Here is a 20,736-nt window from a genome sequence, read left to right as displayed (position 1 = left end):
AAATACCAGATTGGTTTAAAAAATATTTTAAAATGCCCAGATATGCTAAAAGAAAAACCATGTTGTGTTCAAAATGAGAATAAATAGCTTTTTAATCCTAAAAGTAGCTAAAATTTGCATTTAAACTGCTGTCACCCAATCTCCCACCTTCCAAATTAAAGTTGATCCAAACTAGGATGCAGTTCCCCAAATGGACACTGGAGGCTGGTGTCAGAACGGAGCAATTCCCCCATTAACTACCATGTAAAAAGGTCAGATTTTACACCAAAATAATTGTATGTTGGTTTTTCCTCAATTTATGATAATTAGGGGAGCAGGGGGTGTTTTTTCTTCAATCAATTCTTTTGATTTTGCTTGAGTTAAAATTTAGAAGCTTAGTTTTAGGCAGGTGGGTGGACCCGTGGCTGAGCCTAAAAGAGCTGTTGCCCACAGAAAAGTGTTGTTAATGTGCATTTCGCAGTTTAGCCTGGTTTTTTCTCATGCAGAATCCAATTGTATCCAATTATTATCTGTCCCTTGTGTATATATAGTGTATGTCTAGGCATTTAAATGCTAAATGCTTAATTAGCTGAAGAGTTTCTAAATGAAATTAAGCTTAAACCTGCTGAAAATTCTTATTAACTGCTTATACGCCAGAGATAAATGCTAAAAGCCAATGTATTTAAAGAAAGTTCAAGATTTCACTTACCTGCTTTATAACTTATCGAATTTGAAGCAGATACCGATTTCTTGTAACACAGGTAAACACTGGAGCCCCACTGAAAGATCAATCATAAAATTGGTCTCATAAATTCCTTTTTCGGTATTAATGAAATAAAATAAAATAAAAATTCCAGGCTGACCATGCCGCAGTTGAGGTTCTTGTCCACTTTACAGAAGGTGTGTGGTGCTGTCTCGCCTTTGTTAGAGATAATAATGCAAATATCCGTGACTGCCAGGGAGTTCTGAGGCTGGACTGGGGATGCTCTGCGCAAAGTGATGAAGATGCGCTGTGCGGTGCTGTTGTTCACGTTGGCACAGCGGCCATACGGTGTAGCCTGGATGACCTCACAGCCCTGGATCAGACGCTCCTTCCCCTCATACAGCACCCTGTGATGTAAAATGTAAAAGTGAAACGTCTTAATCTTTCATATACAGGTGCAACGCAGAAAATGCCGTCAAGAAGTTCATTTTTGCTACTTTTAAGTTAGACAAGTCAAACTTGTGTACATATATTGCACAGACTTATATATTTCTAGATATACAAGATAAACACTTTTTTTTTTTGCTTAAAACATGTAAATATTGCACAAGAGACCTACAGCAAGTAAAAATTTGATTTTGACTTTTTTGGCAGCTCTAACCAATAACGGTTATACTGGCGAAGCAGTGTTATAATGCAAAGAGTACGTCTTTATAGGTGGATACTGGCTATCTGGGAGCAAAGACGGGCAACTCTTACAAGGTGCACAGGAGGCCGACACAAGGTGGTAGACTGACGGTGAGCCTGTAGATCAAAATTCTTCATGCACATTTTTTTCCTACGGGCAAGCTGCAAGAAAAAGGGCCTAGCAAACAATTACACAACATGCAGGGTAAAGTAAGGGTGAGGTAGGTGAGGTGCAGGCACTTCCAACAGATTTTTTTTCATTTTTTTCAACTCCCTCCAAATCCTGGGCACTCTGCAAGGAGCCTGTTAGTGCCCACACCTTGTGTGCAGCCTGATCTTTGGAAGTTAGGGAAATTAAGACAGTCAATGTAGTTTGTGTCGGCATCCTTCGGGCGTCTTACGAGCACTTGTGTATTCCATACACACCCTGTGCCTGCAGCAGTTGCATGCGGTCAGTGGGGCCAGTACTCGCACTTTACTAATGACTAGAGTGTGGTGCAGGGACACCGTATGACAGAATCACCCGTACGTCATAAGTACGTATACTTCCCGATAAACTCACCACACGCACAACAATGGTAGTTTCCTTTTTCATGACATCCCTTGAGATGGCCGTACAAGCTTCAGGGACACCTGCGCTCCCCTTAAGATGCAACCGCTCCTCTCTACGACCCTCCACGGGTCCGGACAACCCAAAAATATGCAGCACTCATATGGGCCAACACGTTCCATGCATTGCTATAACTAAACATGTTTACAGCTGTGGTCTGGGTTTGCGACAGGCTGATAGCAGCACTGCTAAGCACAACAAAAAGAAAAATCCAAGCAACAGCTGTTCACAACTTATGACACCAATAAAGCAACAAAAATAGATAAACTGGGAAAAAAACAAAGACAGACAGCACATCTTGTGCAGTACACAACATTCTTTAATCTGTTAAAACACCACAAGCCGGGCTTTTCATTTTCATTGTGTTCTACCAGCATGTTTTATTCTGACGTTTGCAGCAGCGCTGGTGGTCTTTAATCTTTTATCCCTAAACAGCACAAACATGCAATATAAAAAAGATGCTGGTGACTCAGAGTTACCTTTAGAAAATTTCTTTAAAAAATTAATAATAATAATAAAAAAGATTGGGGGGGAAAAAGAAGCTTTATCCTGACACTCTACAAGATCTTAGATTTTGCACAAAAGATAAAAGTGGGCTTGTTTTTCTGCTTTGTGTCCTCCAGAGGTTTTAACTTATTAGAAGGTATGATGTAATCATTTTGAATCCAGACATTTTGGATTTGATAGATTCTTAACTAATGTAATAAAGCCTTCGGCTGATGAGTCTTAGAAAAGTTGTGGGCTAAATTTAATCTCTGGATGCTCAGGGCGGATCAGTTTGGAGTCTTTTCTCCTGCAGATGGTTTCCTTTAGTAATACATGTCTGAAATGGCAGTTGCGATTCTGCTCCAATGGCCTGTTCAAATCCATTTTCCATCCATTTTCAAAACCTGCTGAATCCCCTTCAGGGTCGCAGGGTTGCTGGAGCCAAACAGGCTACTGTTGTGTGAAGGTGACCCTGAACAGGTCACCAGTCTGTTGCAGGATCTCAAACATTCACATGGAGACATAATTTAACCTATGGAGCATGTTTTTGGACTGTGGGAGGAAGCCAGTGTGCTCAGAGAAAGCCCACGCATGCGCAAACAGAACATGCAAACTCCACAGAGACAAATCCCAGCCGGGATTTGAACCAGGGCCTTCTCGCTGTGAGGAGAGAGTGCTAAACCCTAAACCGCTATGTGGCTTCGTTCAAATCCCAGACTTAAAAAAAAAAAAAAATCGGAAACAAACCAAACATGTCTGTACCTCTCCTGGTTTCACCACTCTTTCAGTGGATTATCACACATCGACAAGATGCCGCCAGGAAAGTAATCAGCTACCCACTGTGTTAGACTTTTTGCATGACTGCTTTATGTTTTTCCATCTGGACTTCCCCAAACAGGCGGCCAAAGATCTGAGAAGCGTTATCTCCAGACGCAGACTAAATATGCTTTTGTTAAATTTGAGATGATGTTGCTTTGGCAAACTTTTACAGAACCCAACATCTATGTGGATCTGTTGAAATGTACGTTTTTACTCGCCCTGTTATGCCTCTCATTAAATAGTAACGACAGTGTCATGAATTTTAAAATCAAGAGTCTCTGGCAAGTTGCCTGAAGCAATATAGAGAAGGCACTTCTGGTGGGAAAATGTAGCACTCGGCTTCATACAATCTCAGTGATTCAGTTTATTCACAGAAAGAAAGAATCCACACAGTATTCAGATTAGCTCCTGCTCTTTCCACCACCTACATCTGTTTGCATGATAACAGGATTGCTCAATATGTAAAAGAAATGATGACATTCAGAACTGTGTTTAAACCTGCTGCACCCACAGCTGCAGTGTTTTCAGAGGGTTTTATGGTGCTCTATTTCAATTTCTATTGCTTGCATTAACCGCTAACAGAAAGTTTTAAGAAATAAATAGTAGAAATACATAGTGGCTTTGACGTATTTATGACTTTATTTGATTTTTAGCCTAATCTAAGCTGTTTAAGAGTTTGAGCAGAGCTCTGTTTCTTAACTGCACCAGAGAAGGAAAGGATGTTTTTGATCAAATATAGTTCTTCAACAGACCACTGCTCTGACTAAAATTGACTTCTTAATGACTCAAAAAAAAAAATCATTAATCATTACTCAATAATGAAGCTATCCTGCCCTACAACCTTAAACTAAATTTTCTTTATACTTTAGTGCTGGGCAATATGACAATATTTATCGTGAGTCTCTATCGTGCCATTGCTCTTCCATTGTTTCTCACCTAATTCACTCAATTATTACAGCAAATACATCATTAAATAGCAACTTGCAGACGTGTTGCCTTGTCAGTATGCATACTCAAAATTGAGTTAAAATAAACACAAATTAAAAAGAGATTCTTCCCAAAGAAAGTCTGTCTGATGGTACAGCTGCTTTACGTTCTTAAATTTAAACTCTTGCGGGTTTTACAACATGCTTTATGTAACTTAAAGCATGAATGCAGAACGATGGACGTCCAGCAGCTTGAAGTTGAATCTCAGCAGTCGTAACAGACAGATACAAAAGAGGGGGTGCGTCTGGATTTGGCTGCATTTTGAATTTAAGAAATCCGACAGAGCAGAAAACAGCAATGTGCAAACTATGTAAGAAGGATATTCCTGCGCCCGATGCTAGAACACAACAAACCTCTTCTATGGCTTAAGAAAGGTGCACAAAAATGAATATATAAGATTACAAAACATTAGAGATAAACCAAGTTGTGGAACAGCGGCGGCAAGTTGTGAAAGGAAAAACTACAGCCAGCTTAAAGTGGCAGTCTTTTGCACGAGGCACGCCATTTGAGCAAACGTCCCACTAAAAGAACGTTTTTTGTGTTTATTTTTTAGGCTGATGTTGTTCGCAGTTATTTAGATGCGACCAACACAAAAAGTGACGGAAGTTCATGTTGGCTGCGCCTAACATTTGCAGCCAAGATGCACATTGCTGCATTGCCTCCATGTATTTTTTTGAGTCCGTTCACAGCTGAATTTTGTTGTTGGTCGCACAAATTTTATGTCAAACTTAAAGTTGAAGTCCGATTAGTTGTCACGCTCCTAGGTTTGTGAAATGTGTTCTCCGCATTTGATCCATCCCCTGGGGGGCGCTGTGAGCCGCAGAAACAGCCACACTCGGGAACCGTTTGGTGGTCTAACGCAAACTGTAACCATAATCTTCCTAACCATAACCCTTCCTAAAGAGACTCTTATTTTTTTATTGCTGAACTTCTGTGCAAAAATGTGTCCTTTTACACAGGAACGTGAAACTGTTGTGCACTTTGAAAAGTTATTTTGCTAATTCAGTTGAAATAACTTAAACGTTTGAAACAAATGTAAAGGCAACTCCACGACAGGCATATCTGCTCTCATTTGACTTATTTCGCTGCACTAAAATGCATTTTTCTCATTTGTGACTATTCAGTTTCATGTCACTTAAAAGAATTCAGAGAGAAGTATGCAATGAAAATGTTTTCAACTTTTTTTCAGAGAACTGAAAATATACTTTATTGTGGTATATTGTGATATACCTCGTTATTGTGATTTAAATTAATTATATCGGTATATACGTTTTTTTTCCCATATTGGCCAGCACTACATATCATGAGAAAAATGCTAAAAGAATATGCTAAAAACACCAAAAACATCTTTTTTATTGCAGTGGAATTTTAAAATAAAACTTGGTTTTCGGCAAAGCTTTTTTTATTTATTTTTTTAAACACCACATCTGACTTCAAATAAACTCCCGCCTCATACCGACGGACCAGGACAGTAAACAGCACAGTCAGTCATCTGTTCTGGTAAACAGCGTTTTCCAGGCAGCGTTGCCTCAGCCCCTCTCTGCTTGTGACGCAACAAGAGACACAAGATCAGCTCTGTGTGAAGCTGCATCATCCCAAGCTGATCTGAGAGCTACACTGGTTGGAAACACAAACCATTGAACATTGATGTTTTTTTTTTACTTGTCCCGGGCAAACAAATAAGAGCTGAAGGCCTCTTGTGTTGGACAGATTTTAATGTTACAATAGGGTGTTATTAATCTGCAGACACCCGAGGCGTATATTTCTTTAAACCGCTTTTGTATTTGAGGCTAAACTTATTTAGATTAATTATGTGTTTTTTTAATCATTATTTCACTTAGATGAAGTACACTGTCATTTGGTTCAGAAATAAATCCAGTTTCTGAAACAACCGGTTTGGTAAATAATCAAGTCATGTCTGAAATGTCTGTATATGTTGCTTAATAGACTTCCAGAACTCCAGAAAAGCAATATGTTTCCTGATAAATTGAACACAATCCATAGACTGCAGCTGGAACAGGTTCTCTCCGTTTTCCGAACAAAATCAAACTTTAAAAACAAAATCTGCAGGGGGGGAACCCTATTCTAGAAACCTGCTGCTCAGTGCAACCCATTTCTAATCTGTAGAAGAGGGGAAGCTTTGAAGAGAGATTTGTTTTTTTTAAAAAGCTAAACAACTTGATCAGTTAAAAAAATATCTGTTAAGGTTACGCAGAAAGATGACAGATTATTTACAGGAAAGCTGTGACTCAACATCAATTTGCCAAGCATAAAAAAAATTCTTAGAAGCTTCATTGCTCCTACCGCTTCTGAACGGCCTATCCAAAAGTAGGAAAAGACAGTTTTTGCTTTTAAATCACACCAATCCCAGAAATCCCTTTTAAATGATGTCAAAAAAAGAAGTGAATTACAGACTCACCCAATATCAGTGAGTGGAGACTTCCCCCTGCCTCTTTTATAGCACAGGAAGAGCTCAGGGCTCTTAAGGCTGCCATGGTTCAGATTGGCTGGCTGGCCGGTGTAGGTGGTTTCAATACAAGTGAATCCCTCTGGGACTGTTTCCCCTGCTGTCTTGTTGATGACAGCCAAGTCCGTGATCGGGGCTTTCGGCCCACTTGACTTGGCCTCTGACAGGTCCTGTTCCAAAGGGGTAGACTTGTCTGTCAGACCGGCCACCACAAAGTAGTCCGTCACACGGTGGCCCTTGTCCTCAATCATGGCTGGTGGGGAACCTGAAAGGAAAGGGCAGGTGTACATGTCATTTCAAAGCATCAATGCTGCCTTTTAACCAATGAAATACTTCACTATGGTCTTAGTCACATGCACCCATATAGAGGGTTGAGCCGTACCAGTGTTGCTGGGTGTTTTGGGTTGCACTTCCAGTGAGGCTCATATGGCCACCCCAAGGGACATGATGAAAATGGAACATACTACTGTCGTGCGTGCGGTAAGTATCAGGGGTTGACATAGCCCAGAAATTTGCACTGGCCCACAGGGCCAGTAGTTTTTGAAACTTACTGGCCCTGCCTGAAAGTTACTGGCCCGACACCGCGCATAGCGGGACCCGCCGCTCCGCAGGTGCTTGCAACTTTAGGGGGGTCCGGGGGCATGCCCCCCCGGAAACTTTTAATATGGTGCAATTTGGTGCATTCTGGTGACATCACTTATTTCTACACTTTTCAATGACTGAAAATAGACCATATCAAACTTAAATCTGCTCTAGTCTGTTTCAGATGTTTTGAAGAGAGCACTGCAGTGTAGTAGGAAACACTAGTTCAGAAGTTTTCATGGTGCTTCTAACGGCAAATATCGCAATAAATCATAAACCTTAAATGTGTTAAAACAATCTAATGGCAGCTTGAACCATTTAACGAATCAAATAAATCCCTTAATGCATTTGACCAATCGGATGGACGCCTTCACATTGTTGACCAATCAGATGGAGCCCTATTATGTTAGATGTTTGTAACCTATGTCAACGTGGGTCATTTGGAGTATAATTTTTAAACTGGGAATGGTTATTTGGTTATTTTGCTGTTTGTTTATATACCGCAAATTATATCGTTATCGCAATTTTAATCTCTGATATCGCATATCGCGAGTTTTCCTCATATTGTGCAGGTCTAACTGAGATCATTCAGCTAACTAGAAATACTTACTGCTTACAGTGTTGTAAAGAAAAACAAAATTAAGTAGTTTAACATTCTACTGCATTTGAGTCTGAGATTCAGGTATTTGGAGTTGCCTTTAATTCTTTGACATTCAGCTTAAAGCTTAGTGCATACAGTTTCATCTTCAATGCATTCATTAAATATCTTGCTGTCCATACTACTAGTTATACCCACTACTCCATCCAACATATTCCTTTCTATTCCTGCCATGTCTTCCACATCTCTGACATGCTTCAGTCTCTCTTCAGTGACTGTGTCGGATTTATAATCAAATGTAATAATAACCCACTGGCTTGTGCCTTCGTTGTTGCTGTTTAACATTGTTTTGTATTGAATTGTTACATTCAATAAAGTTTGAAAAAAAATTGAGTGAGCGCGTGCCGCGTGGTGCTCGGCAGTGAAAGCCGCGCGGCAGGCGGGAGAGAAGGAGAAGTGATCAAAGGTTTCCCATAGAAACCCTTGAAGTCTGAACACAGGACTAGCAGAAAAACTAAATTATGAAGACGAGGTAAATTTACACGTTTTCGCAAAATTTACTTTATTGAAAAAGGTGAAGAATATATAAACCGTTAGATATTTTAGTGGCCCGAGCGGACAAGTGAAAAGTAAAGTCTTGTGGTCCGCACTGCTCGAAAAACAGGACCGGGCCAGCGGACAAATGGCTATGTCGAGCCCTGAGTATATTGTGAAGTATTTGTGTGGATAATGAAAGTTGAATGCATTTATAACATACAGGTGATCCTGTTGGTTGAGATTACTGGCTCCTCACTGTTCCACTTGTGCAAGTGATCCACAAGTGCGTGAAAAACTTTCTTTTTCCTTTTTCCACACAAAATTATAGGGTTGTAGCCAACTCAGTGAGCCTGCAGACCAAAAATCTTCATGCACATATTTTTAACGTGCATGCTGCAGGTAACTGGTTATAGTGAACATTTAAACCACACATAAGGGTAAGTATGGGTGAAGTAAGTGAGGTGCAGAAAAACTTTTTCCGATTATAACAAACGTTCACATGGGTCTCACTTTCGGTCGGAATAAATCATTCGCACATGAGCAGTAGTGTTTACCAGAAGAGGAAATGAGTTCCGTTGAGAGGCTACATACACAGATATCTGGCAGCTCCGTAATATACGAGACGAAACGTGCTTTTATTAATGTTACGGTTATTATGAAGCCCCTGTTTGCTCATCATTTTAATTTTAATCCGTGTGGTCAGTGCTTTTTCTGTTGAAGAACGGAGTCGGAAGAAGCCAGGGCTAGGAGAGGCTAACACTCACTAACAACATTTAGCCTTTGATGAACATAAAATCCATGCGGGAAATGCTGCAATCTGCAGCTTGGCTGAACGTAAATATGTAGGAATAACATCAGCCTTTATTTTGTCGGGACACGACTGGAAACACAAATCCACGTGATTGTTTGAACGGTTTTTAAGGACTGAGCCGCTGTATGAGCTGATGGTCCGAGCTCTGCCCGGACACACACTTTTACTGGAAGACCCGGTTCTCCTGAGTTCGGTAGCTCGTTCACATAGAACTGCGGGACGGATGGCAGTCCAAAGTCTCCCAATCATAGCGCACACGTAACAAAGCATCCTCCCTTCCCCTCAAACACAAAGTCCGTCTGCTCTGCTCAGAGACACTGTCGCTCGGTCCACCGGTCCCCCTGACTAATCAAGTGCAGGAGCGGACTACTTCTTTTTATTTTGTTTATTTATTTTTTATTTTTTTGGTTAAAGTCACTTCCTTCAGTTTATACTGGATCATCGCAGATGAGTCATTAGTTGGAAAATAAAATGAATGAAGTAATACAGTAAAATAACGAATTATAATTATATAATAACGAAAAATGTATAATAGCCCGCCGACGATATCATCGTCCACCCCAATGGTTTACTGCAAACATCGTCAACTGCCAATGTAAGGGACTTCTCCCAATCCTAGTAAAGATAGATAGTACAGAACCCCCATTTTACTCCCAAAGCGTGGGATGGACCTTGCATTCAAGTATACACAGAATACTAAAGAACAGTGTGGTCAAGGCAGTTAAAGAATTTTCTAAGACCCCACAAAACACAAAACGGGGGGAAAACAAACTGGGACGAGGGGACTCTCGTCACTGTAGATCACATCCTTGCTCGTAACACGATGAGAGCAAAGGCTCTGGTGGAAGAAAAGCACCAAGGGAGAGCCATCGACTCTGAAGGAATGCTCGGAAATGCCATTGGGAGGCTAAACCAAGCTGACAACAATGCTCTGAAATGTGGCTTAAACTGAAAATATTATTGTTTGTAATGCATCTTTTTGTAATTAAGAACATGTGACTGAACTTCAAACAGATGTTCCTTTCTTCTGCTTTTTCTTTAGATTTACATCGCATTGCATGACAATCAATGCCAGACCAAAAACCTAAGATTCAATAAACAAACATGATGACACATAGCAAAAAATGCTTCAGTTTAAAAGTAGCCATTAAAAGTTTCTGGTTCTTGGATATTTCCCATTCATACATAAAAACTAAAGCTGTCTGGCCATTTTTACAGGAGAAGAAAAGAATGAAACAACTAAAACATGAAGGCAAAAAGTCAGAGGATGCGGTTGACCAGGACTCCAAAGAAAATGAAAAGTCATCTTAAAAAGAGCTTTTAGCAGCAACACAGGAAGCTCAGTTTTTCCAGCAGTGAGTCAGCTGTGGCAGCTGGACCAAAAGAAAAGAAAAGGCTTTGTACCGTTGATGCAAGCAGACAGCCAGAGGCTTCAGAAAGCACTTTCCTGCAGCGCATTGTAGCGGCTCTGTTTGTGCACTTTGCCTTTGAATAAGAAAGCTGAAGGAAACAGGTTTTTCCCGTGTGACCTACACCTCTTCATGCAGGGCAACGGCCACCGTAGAGGTGACTTTAGGTGCTGAGGTGGCAGACCGACTTGGTTCATAGGAAAATTATTCATCCATCGCAAGGAAGAGGGAAAACAGCTGGGAAACGACCCAACAGCAACTTTGAGCTGGCTAATAATCACAGACAAACTGTGATAAATATTTCAAAAAGTAATATGTCATCCTTTAACACCACAATATCAAACTATTCCAAATACTGTTTTTGATTAAATGATGCAGCTAAGTACCATATGACAAAGATAAAGCCAATTTTTTTTCGATATGGTATTAGTAACACATTTAGCGACAGCAAATATTGAGAATAACTGTCAAATAAAATAGAAAGCAGCAAAAGCAAAGAAGTTGAATGTCACATCCACTCAAAAAATGTGCGTCAGTGAGTTTCAGCTAGAAAGGAAAGGTCTTTCACAAAAACAAGTCTATAATCCCGTTTGCATTTTATCTCTGTTTTTTTTATTAGACACCCTTTTTCAATTTCTGAAAGCTCCGTGTTTGTTTATCAAAATGTTTCCAGATGTGTTTCTATTTCCACGACAAACGGCAGACTATCATTTGACTGGATTCAGCTCATTTCAAGTTCATGCACAACTGCAATTTAGAGACCAACCAAGACTGAAGAGAATTTACTGCCTCGTGTCCATAGCAACCGCTCACTAGTCGACCCTTGCCAGTTATACAACAGTGTCTATAAATCTGTTTGAGGTCCTCAAACTAAAAACTGGAAAAGGATTTTCTGAGGACAAAACAGGGACTGTATTGCTGTTTTTATTGTATTTGAGAGTTTAAAAAATGTTTTGCTACACATATAACTCCAACAAGGTGACTGCATGCATCAGCCTATTTTCACATGATGGCTTCAGCCTCATTTATATTAAATAAATCAAAAACAGAATCTCCCAGTTATGCAACATATAACTGGGTAAAAGGTGTCACAGCAGGAGACAGACCCATTCATGGTGTTCCAGACAGCCAGTAGATAAATGTGTGTTGAAATGATGCCCTACAACTGTTCAACGGGACAAAACCAAGCTGCATTCTCTAGGAATAATAACACCATTGCTTCAAAATTCCACAAATCATTTCCAGTAAAATATGAAATTTGACTTTTTTTATACAAAAAAAAATATTTTAAAATAATTAAAATGTTATTTCTTCAATTTGAGTTGATTAGCAGTAGGGAAAGGCAAGGCAGAATACTCAACTAAAAACATTTCTATTCACAAGTTTATGATTTAATTAAATATGCAGTCATTATTTGAACTTCCATTACAAATCCAATTTGACTTGATCAGACATTAACAAACTTGTAGTTTCACCTTACATTTTAAATATTTAAAATGTACATAATTTAAACCTAAATAAATTTAAATGTTCCTGTCATGAAGATGTGTGTACTTACATTTTGTATTGATTATGTTAATGTAACTTGGTACTCTAAATGACAGGAACACATAAAAAGAACAAAGAACAAACTTCATGCAGGCAATCTCACAATAAAAACAAGGAATTCTTACATTAAGGAAAATAAAGACAGCGTCTGCCTAAATATAAATACAAGAAATATATTTAAAGGAACCGAGTCATTGATTTAAGCGATTAAACATATATACTTATTTATAAACAGTTGGGAGTGATAAAATCTTTTGAATGTCTTGAAATACAGTCAATAAATTTTGTGCGACATCTGTTGTGGTGTGCAAATCGCCACACAGCAAAACCCTCAGGAATTTCAGGAACGAGCCCTCTTTGACAAAAAGCTAAAGGTTCAAGCTGCTGCATCTCATTCATTTATGAAAAGAAACATACGAATTTCAGAAAAGTCACTTCCTGCTCTCAGTGAACAGGAAATTGTGCTCAATAGAATACAAAGATATTGGGGCAACGGTGGATTTTCGCATGGAATAAAAAGGTGAAAAGGAACATGAGGAGATGTATGACGTCTGCTGCTCTCCTCTGGTTAGATAATATCTACCTTTGGTGTATAACGCAGCCTTTGACTGACAATGACTCAGGACTTAAACTATTTTTTTTAAAGAGAATTTCCCATCTCCAGCATTGGACCTCAAACTTATCCCCAGAAGAGTTTTTAAGGCGAGGTAATTGCCTTCCCAGACGATCTGTGTGCATGTGGTGCAGACATGATCCTCCAGAGGACATTTCCGTCTGGACATTATTTGATTTTCCACATTCATATTGCCATAATAAAACAACCAGCACTGACTCAGAGGTTTTCCATATGCAAGTTTAGTTTACATGTTTGGTCTTGAAATGAATTAAACAACATGAATACAGATTCTTTTTTTTTTCTTGTGTGTGTTGTGACATACAAGGAGGAAATTTAACAAGTACAGCGTACAGCCATGACCTGAAGAAAAGCTTTTCTGTGGAAGTAATAAGTCACTCATTGTTGAGGAATTTCAGCCCTACCCTTTTTCAGTTTTTTTCCCCCTTCAGTTCATTGAGGTTAGCTAGCATTTGTTTATGCCCTGCTCTCTCAAACATCCACTTCAATCACGTTGATGTGTGGAGTCTGACTAGAACATTACAACACCCTTCTTTTTCTGTCGATTGAGAAAGTCCCACTCCGATCATCTTGTGATCTATTATAAAAGCGTTCCCGATTGTCTTTTCATTATAATTTTGCAATTTTAAGGCAAATTTTTGAAAAAAACTTTATTGTTTTCTAGGACTTAGTTTCTATAAAGTGGCAGTAGTTCATTAAAAATCCATCTTTGAGTTGCGTGTGGGACCCTGCATTTCCCATCATCCCTTTACTTCCACTCTCTCCCGCTAACAGCCCCTCAAAACCCCAACCTACCTGTTCCTCTTATGGATTAATTTCTGACTTTATCCATCTTCATCACTCATAAAGAGAACCTCAACCCTTTCAGCTTCTCTACCTCCAGCTCTGCCTCTGGTCTCTTTCACAACGAGTCTCTAAACCCACAACATGGCCGCTTTGACCACAGTCTTATACAGACTCCACTTCATTCTTGTCAATACTCTTTAGTCACGCATCACACCTGAAAACTTTATCTACCCATTCCAACCTGCTTGCACAAGTCTCTTCACCTCTTTCTCTTGACTGATCGCTCTAAGTTGCTGAAGTCTTCCACCTTCTTCTACAGGCAACACATAAATAACACACGCCTACCTACCGTAAATCTTCGACCGTTTACGCCAGGGGTGCCTGCAGTGCATACAAACCCTGCCTTATCTGCTGCTGATTACCAGGTGTGTTTAGCCAATATAGAGCTTCAATGTTCGGTTGGTTGGAGAACATGTAGCACACCGGCCCTCGAGGCCTGGATTTGGTCACCGCTGGTAAATGCGATCAACAGGAATCAGCTGATTCTGACACAGAGGAAAGATGCTTTTCATAACCAATATGCAACACTTTACATGAGTAACGTTGATTGCTTCAGCACTGCACTACTGTAAAGTTTTGCATATCAGTGCAAGTCTGCTTTTATCCACTTTAGAATCCCCTGGAGTTACGTTAATTGCGTCAACGGTTGAAAAGCAACGGTTTAAATCTACAGTAAAAAGAAAAAACAATCAGGACATTTTTAGAGCACACTGGATGAAATGTTAAATAGTATGACTCGCACACATTTGAAAGATTTCCACCACACTAACCTCTGTGTTGTAACACGAGCCTCTCCTCTAAAGCCTGCGCTCTGCCCTTTGCTTGCAATTTGAAAACCTGTTCCTCTGTGACTCCTGAGCCCTGATGATCGAATGTCACACGCTTTGTCTGAGGGTTGCACTACTGTCTATCTTGTGGGACACAAAAAAAAAGCGACTTCTCTGGTACCGATAGCAGAACCGTTGAGGTCAGATCTTACGGATGCTGCGGTCTTGAAGAATGTTGCCCCAGGGCTCGTTCAATACCGGGGCTCGGTACCCATCCCTAGCAAAGGGGCACGGTGGACAACAATCACCGAAGTGGTCGCTTTGCATATATAGCCAAGACATGGTACCCATATAAATATCGTGGAGAAGACGGGGTTTATTAATTTAATTAAAACCTTAGCCGTGTTGTTAATCCTTTAGAAAATGGTGATACTCTAAAGGTGAATGTTTGTCTCCTTTTAGTCTAGACTACAAAGTGTGACTTAGAACACAGCTGGGACTTTGATTCCAAGAGTGGGTTCATTTATTTCTTATTCATCCCAGAAATGGGGGTTACATTTGTCTTGCGTTTGATAAAATAAAAGCAAAATCTGCTTTAAGTTGTCTGCCGTTTGTACTTATTGCTTTCCTTAAGGGGGGGGAGAGAGATTGAATTACAAAAAATAGAATCTGAGATTTTATTTTTAGGCCATATCGCCCAGCCCTAGCTTGTAGCATTTTTGTCATGATATATAACAAAATGTAAGAATAAAACAGCGTTTCTGAGTATTTCTTTATTCGTGTCAGAGCAAATTAAAGCATGCCGTCTGAAAAAGCTCAAATTTGTGAAAGCAAGAGAAATGGGTGGACAACAGTCTCCCTGCTCTGCCTCATCCTGATGCATACCCCCTTGCAGACAAATTGATCCATGTACGTCTCTATCAAAACTGTATGGCTGGAGGGCTCCAATATTGCTCGCCATGTTTGTTGCACCGGTAATGTTAGGTTGGGATTGTGAGGAGCTTAAGCTAGCAGGAGAGAGTGTAAACAAAGATTTTTATGAGACACAGAGCAGACTGTTACTCACATGCAAAAATTGTTGCCCACAACTCAGAGATAATGAACTGCGGCTCTGCAGAAACTTTGTCCAAGAAAACGACACAGCTGTTCTTTTAATTTGGCTAAAAACAGCCTAATCGTGATTTAAAGACCACTGGGAACAACAACGATAAAAATATAGTTGGAGTGGGACTTTAAATTTCTTAACGGAGCTAAAATTTAAGGTAAAAAAAGAAAAATCTTATAAAAGTTTGTGATTAGTACAGAGAATCTCCAGAATCTCTTCATAGGTATGTACTGAATTAAAATTTTCTTTGACAGCAGCAACTATATTTGTGTCTACAGTAACTTTAATGTCTTTGGTTTGAGGCGCTTCATCCCAAATAACTCTCTGTTAAAATGATGGACAAACTACATCATCAAAATCTCAACCTATTTAAACACCAGATAAAGAGTTGGGACGCAGAACTTAATGTTCAACAATGACAACTTCCAGTAAAATGGGTTGTCCTTTAGGAAACGAATGCTTTGTTCACATTTTTCCACTATTGTCTCTCTCATGAAAACATTGTCCACATTTCAAACTGTCCCTGATTCTTGACAATAGGTGTTCCTGAAAGTTTGGTTTCTTGGTGCTTGCACATGTCTTGACTTGCTTGTTTGAAGGTTAGCTGTGTGACGCTTAACAACCACTGAGGTCAAAAGAAACTCAACTTGCCATAAATTAAAACTGAACTAACGCCTCTCATTGTGACAGAGACATTCCTGCACTTTTTGTCTCCAGGTTAACCAAATCATAAAGGACAGAAGTAGAGAAATACACACGGCAGTTCTATCTATTGGGGTCTCTAGAGTGTGCCTCCTTACTCCATCCCTTGATGGTCTAACCCGTTATGATCTCAGCCCCTAAACACAAAAGAGGCACAGGAGGCATAGGTGAAAAAGCCTGCGGCTGTTTGTGAGAGCACATCAGACAGAGCTGCGTCCATCTTGGTCATCTCTGCAGGAAAGCTTTGAACTCAGTGAACTTTGAACTTCTGAGCAGCCTGAAGTCGACACACCAAATCCTGAACAATTCTGAACGGGTAAAATTGGAGTCTATAATTTGAAACAGTGGCACATACTGATCAATTAGCGCCTATGGTGTAGGTAAATACAGTAAATGGAAGTTCTTGTGCAAGTGCTCCCTATTCGTTATGACTCAGAATCGCCACTTCCTGAAAACATGGAGTGTAAAAATGTCAAAAGCACAATACTGAGTTGTTTCTCAGCGGTAAAAGCTTCTAACACAGCAGCCTTTCAAGATGAACAGCAGCACAGATGCCTGCTTCAAGTGCCACTCTTTAGCTCTGAACTCTAGAGGATCTGAAGCACAAAGTGGCCCCACAACCACCTGTCATCACAGCGCGTTGTCAGACGAAGGGCAAGCTACTGACGAGGTGACGAAACCTCCATTTTTCATGAACAGCCACGGAAAAGGACTCACACTGTCAGAGTTTTAAATATGCAAGTTAAGAGAGAAAAATCAAGTGGTTTTATTTTTATTTTATTACTTGGCAGAACATTAACAGTACAAAAGACCTGCAGTAAACTTGTCTGTCAGGTTTTTAGTCCCAGCAGCAATAATTGAAAAATAATAGGGATAAGGACAAACTTCTCAATTTTTTTTTCTTTTTTGCCAAACTACATTGACAACCAAGTACTGTAAAAAGTTTGGATCTTTGCCAACAATCCATTTGACTTGTGAATCTTCGAGCACAAATTAGTCAGACGGCTCAAACCTTCAGAATATGTCCGTGTTTTAGCAGTTTTAAACAATGAAATAAACATCTTTGCTGTCATACTATTCCTCTTAAAAGACCCACTCTGGTGGAAATTGTGTTTTTAACATGTTCTTGTGGTATTTTTCTAATGATGGAGGACATGTTTTAGGAAAATTTAGGTATTTCTTTATTCAAATTGATTTTAATTAGGAGCCGATGAAAAAAAAGCAGTTTTAAAACGAGCCACAAGCTCCCTGCTCTGCTCCATTCTGATACATTCACTTATAGACAAATAGATCCCCGTACACTTTTGTTTTCCTCGTCTGCACTCAGGGCTCCAGACTGCGAGCAATTTGAGAGTGTGCGACTGAATTTTACATCCAGTCGCACATGCGCGACCAGTAAATTTGCCTCCCCCACCCTTTGTATTTTTTTATACATCAAACGTTGAAGGGGCACGTCAATGATCAATGAAATAATCAATGAGACGCGAGCGCACACGCACGCAGGCAGACACACACAATCGCGCACATATTCATTAAACACGAGCACACACTCGCGTGATGCCCGTCTGTGAGGCGGCCACTGCGTGTGAGAAGAATAGGGAAAGCCACTGTGAGTGGCTAAATGCGTGGAGGGGGCGGGGCCTAGAGATAATCGAGCGCGCGTAAACATCTGTGGGAAGGAATCATCACAACCTGATATGTGTGTGTCTGAGCTATGAATAAGCGAACTATTGATTCGTTCTTCCCACCTGCGGCTAGTGTATGCAGTCGGTGCTGAACTTTTCTCTGGGCCGCACAGTCCCGGAGGAAGGTTTAGGTTTTGGTGACGGTTACGGCGGCGCATCAAACGGGTTACGGCAGCACACCGCTCCCGTCCCGCGGGAGTCGGGTCAGCTGAGGAGATTAAATATCCCACACCTACATGCGTGACAGCTACTTGACGGGGCTTGAACTTTAAACACGCTCGAGCAAAAACAACATTCGTTTTAGACACACTGAAAATACGTGGGGAAAATGCAACGATAGACGTGTTTGAGATGAACCGGCGGCTCGCCTGGATCGTTTGGGCGGGGGTGGGGTGGGGGTGGGGGGGCTGTGAGATGAAGGCGAATCTGCAGCGAGACTAAAGGAGGACAGGAAGATGGAGTTGTCCTTAACATTCAATTTAGTTTTAATATTCTTCTCCCCCTTAGTATGTATTCTAATGTTTTGATGTATGTAGCCTTTTTTAATGAATTGGTATTTCAAATTATTTTAATTAATCACTCCACTACAAAAACCATCAGGACACATGTCCCATAATGCATTGTTTTGTAGTCTGTAGGGCAGCTTTCAGTCAGTTCAGTTTCCAGCTGTGTCCGGGTAGATTTGCCCCTTGCTCCCACCCCTTTCTCCCGATATTTTTGTGATGATTGACAGGTGATGTTGGAGCAAAAACAAAAATATATGTCACCCACCAGGTGATCTGCGCAGCGTTGAGTCCACCTGGGTGATCTCAAACACGCTTGTTGTGCATCCTGGCTGCACCTATTTGGTGTCACAAAGATAAATTTCCATCCGTTTTCTTTACTTATTTGTACTGTCATGACAGCGATGCTTTTGTCAGTTTACCTGCATCTTCAAAAGTGCAGAATAAAATGTGACACTGAATTTGAAACATCACATTTTAATTTCTGCATCTATTATTAAAGTATTTATTCATAATACAGTGGAAATTAGTAGATTTGGTTAGCATGTTGATTTACGGTATGCGCCCCTAAATTTTCTGGTTGTGCCCCTAAAATTTTCAGTTAGGGGCCACTGTGCTCCTAGTGAAAAAAGTTAGTCTGGAGCCCTGGCACTGGAATCTCGCTACAAACTGAACGGCTGCATAGCTCCAACATTACTCACAATTGGGGTTGTAAGCTAGTGGGAGAGCCTGTAAACGGCAGGGAAAATGGGGATGGGGGTCACGCACATCTAAGAGGTAAATTTTCCGCTCTGCTGAAACTATGTACTAGAGAATGAAATAGATTTTTTTATTTTCGGCAATGAACCGGCATAATGATAGTTAAAGACCATTGGGAGTGCTTTTACAATAGATCAAAAGATGATCGGACTTTAAAAGTCTTACATGCTAATCTTTCTGATCCTGACAGAAGGTTCGCTTTTTGTGTTAAGAAGTTTGTGTGTTTAATAATATGAAAGAAAGGCATTTTTTTATTATTATTGGGTCAAAATAAAGATAATAGAAAAAAAATATTTTACTTCTTATTACAACAAGTGTTTAAAATGTGCTCAGTTTTGGAAGAAAAGACGAGTCTTTTAGGTGGTGAAAGAACTTGTCTGGATCAGAGAATAACCAGCAGCTCAAACCAGTGAAGCTCAGCTCTGCAGGAATCACAAGACTTTCTCCTTCATGAGGCATAACAGCCTCCTAGACATGAAACGCTTTCTCCAATATAGAAAAAAAAAAAATAGGTAACACTAGCAACTCGGACCTTAACCTACTTAACCTACTATATTATAAGAGGCAAAAAAAAAAGTGTTCACTTGATGGAATTTTCAGCCAAATCACAAGACTAATTTGTTGATCTTTGCCTAGACTTGAGTGTCTAGTTAATGTGTCTCACAACAGGCAAACCTTCAGTTTAGCAAAAAACCAACTGCAGTGTGTCGGATACACACTGGAAAGACTCATCAAGTGAGCAGACTGCAAGAAGCTCAGCTGATGAATAAAAAGAAAGGTATGAGAAGTATGATCTGAAAGAAATGTGAAGGCTCCTAAAGCTTTCTTCCAGTGAAACAGCACACCCCTGCACAGTGCACACTGTCAAGTTACTGACGGCGTGTGAAGTGAATGTAGACCAACTAAAACTTAAACATTTTAATTTAACAAAGCTTTATTACCGCCTCTGGAGATAAGCTCAACAAGATAAAAAAATAAAAAAAATATCCAAAAATGGTTCATTAAACTACCCGACGACATTTAGATTAATTTTTTTACCACTGAATAAAAGGACTGTGGGTTTGCCGAGTATGGTACTTCTCTATATATACAAGCATTTTTTTGGATGTACGACATCCCTTGTCATAAAAGAGAAAAGTTTTACTCATAGTTGTAACTGTTTACCTTTTTTGGAGGCAAATATTTCTTTAAATTGATATTTTTCAAGATTGTAGTAGCTTCTTATAAGACAGCTAGTTTTGAAGAGGGTATTGCCAGTACGCTTAATTCTAAAAAAAAAATGTTACCACCTATCATCCTCCTGGAAGAATATTTTAAACAGTATTTCGAAGTTGGGACTTTTACCAAAAGCCTGCTATCCTTCAAAATAAAAGTGTGGGGCTGTGCCCCGAGTTGTATGAAAGAGCTGTAAATATGCAAAACCAATATCTGAGTGTCTGCAACTGCATTACCATTAATGACCACTTGGGGTACAAAACACTGAAAAAGTGCCTAATCTTTTTTGAATAAGTC

General features: G+C 39.9%; 1 protein-coding gene across 8 annotated transcripts in view; it reads right to left on the bottom strand.

Moving 5' to 3' along the window:
• The window catches only part of dennd4c (DENN/MADD domain containing 4C), a 48,345-nt gene that overhangs the window by 24,241 nt on the left and 3,368 nt on the right, over window positions 1–20,736 (bottom strand). For all 8 annotated transcript variants that reach the window (XM_078936370.1, XM_020711607.3, XM_078936372.1 and 5 more), the window contains exons 2-4: window positions 6,691–7,003; window positions 843–1,089; window positions 689–758 (exon numbers count right to left, since the gene is read on the bottom strand). In XM_078936370.1, coding sequence (XP_078792496.1) covers window positions 689–758; window positions 843–1,089; window positions 6,691–6,989 — 616 coding nt within the window. In that variant the 5' untranslated portion in view covers window positions 6,990–7,003. The remainder of the gene's footprint in view (window positions 1–688; window positions 759–842; window positions 1,090–6,690; window positions 7,004–20,736) is intronic.

Source organism: Oryzias latipes, chromosome 18, assembly GCF_053564925.1.
Source record: "Oryzias latipes strain Hd-rR chromosome 18, Olatipes_Hd-rR_3.1".
Lineage (NCBI taxonomy): Eukaryota > Metazoa > Chordata > Actinopteri > Beloniformes > Adrianichthyidae > Oryzias > Oryzias latipes.
Note: the sequence above shows the minus strand (reverse complement) of the source record. Positions and strands in the feature narration are given on the sequence as shown.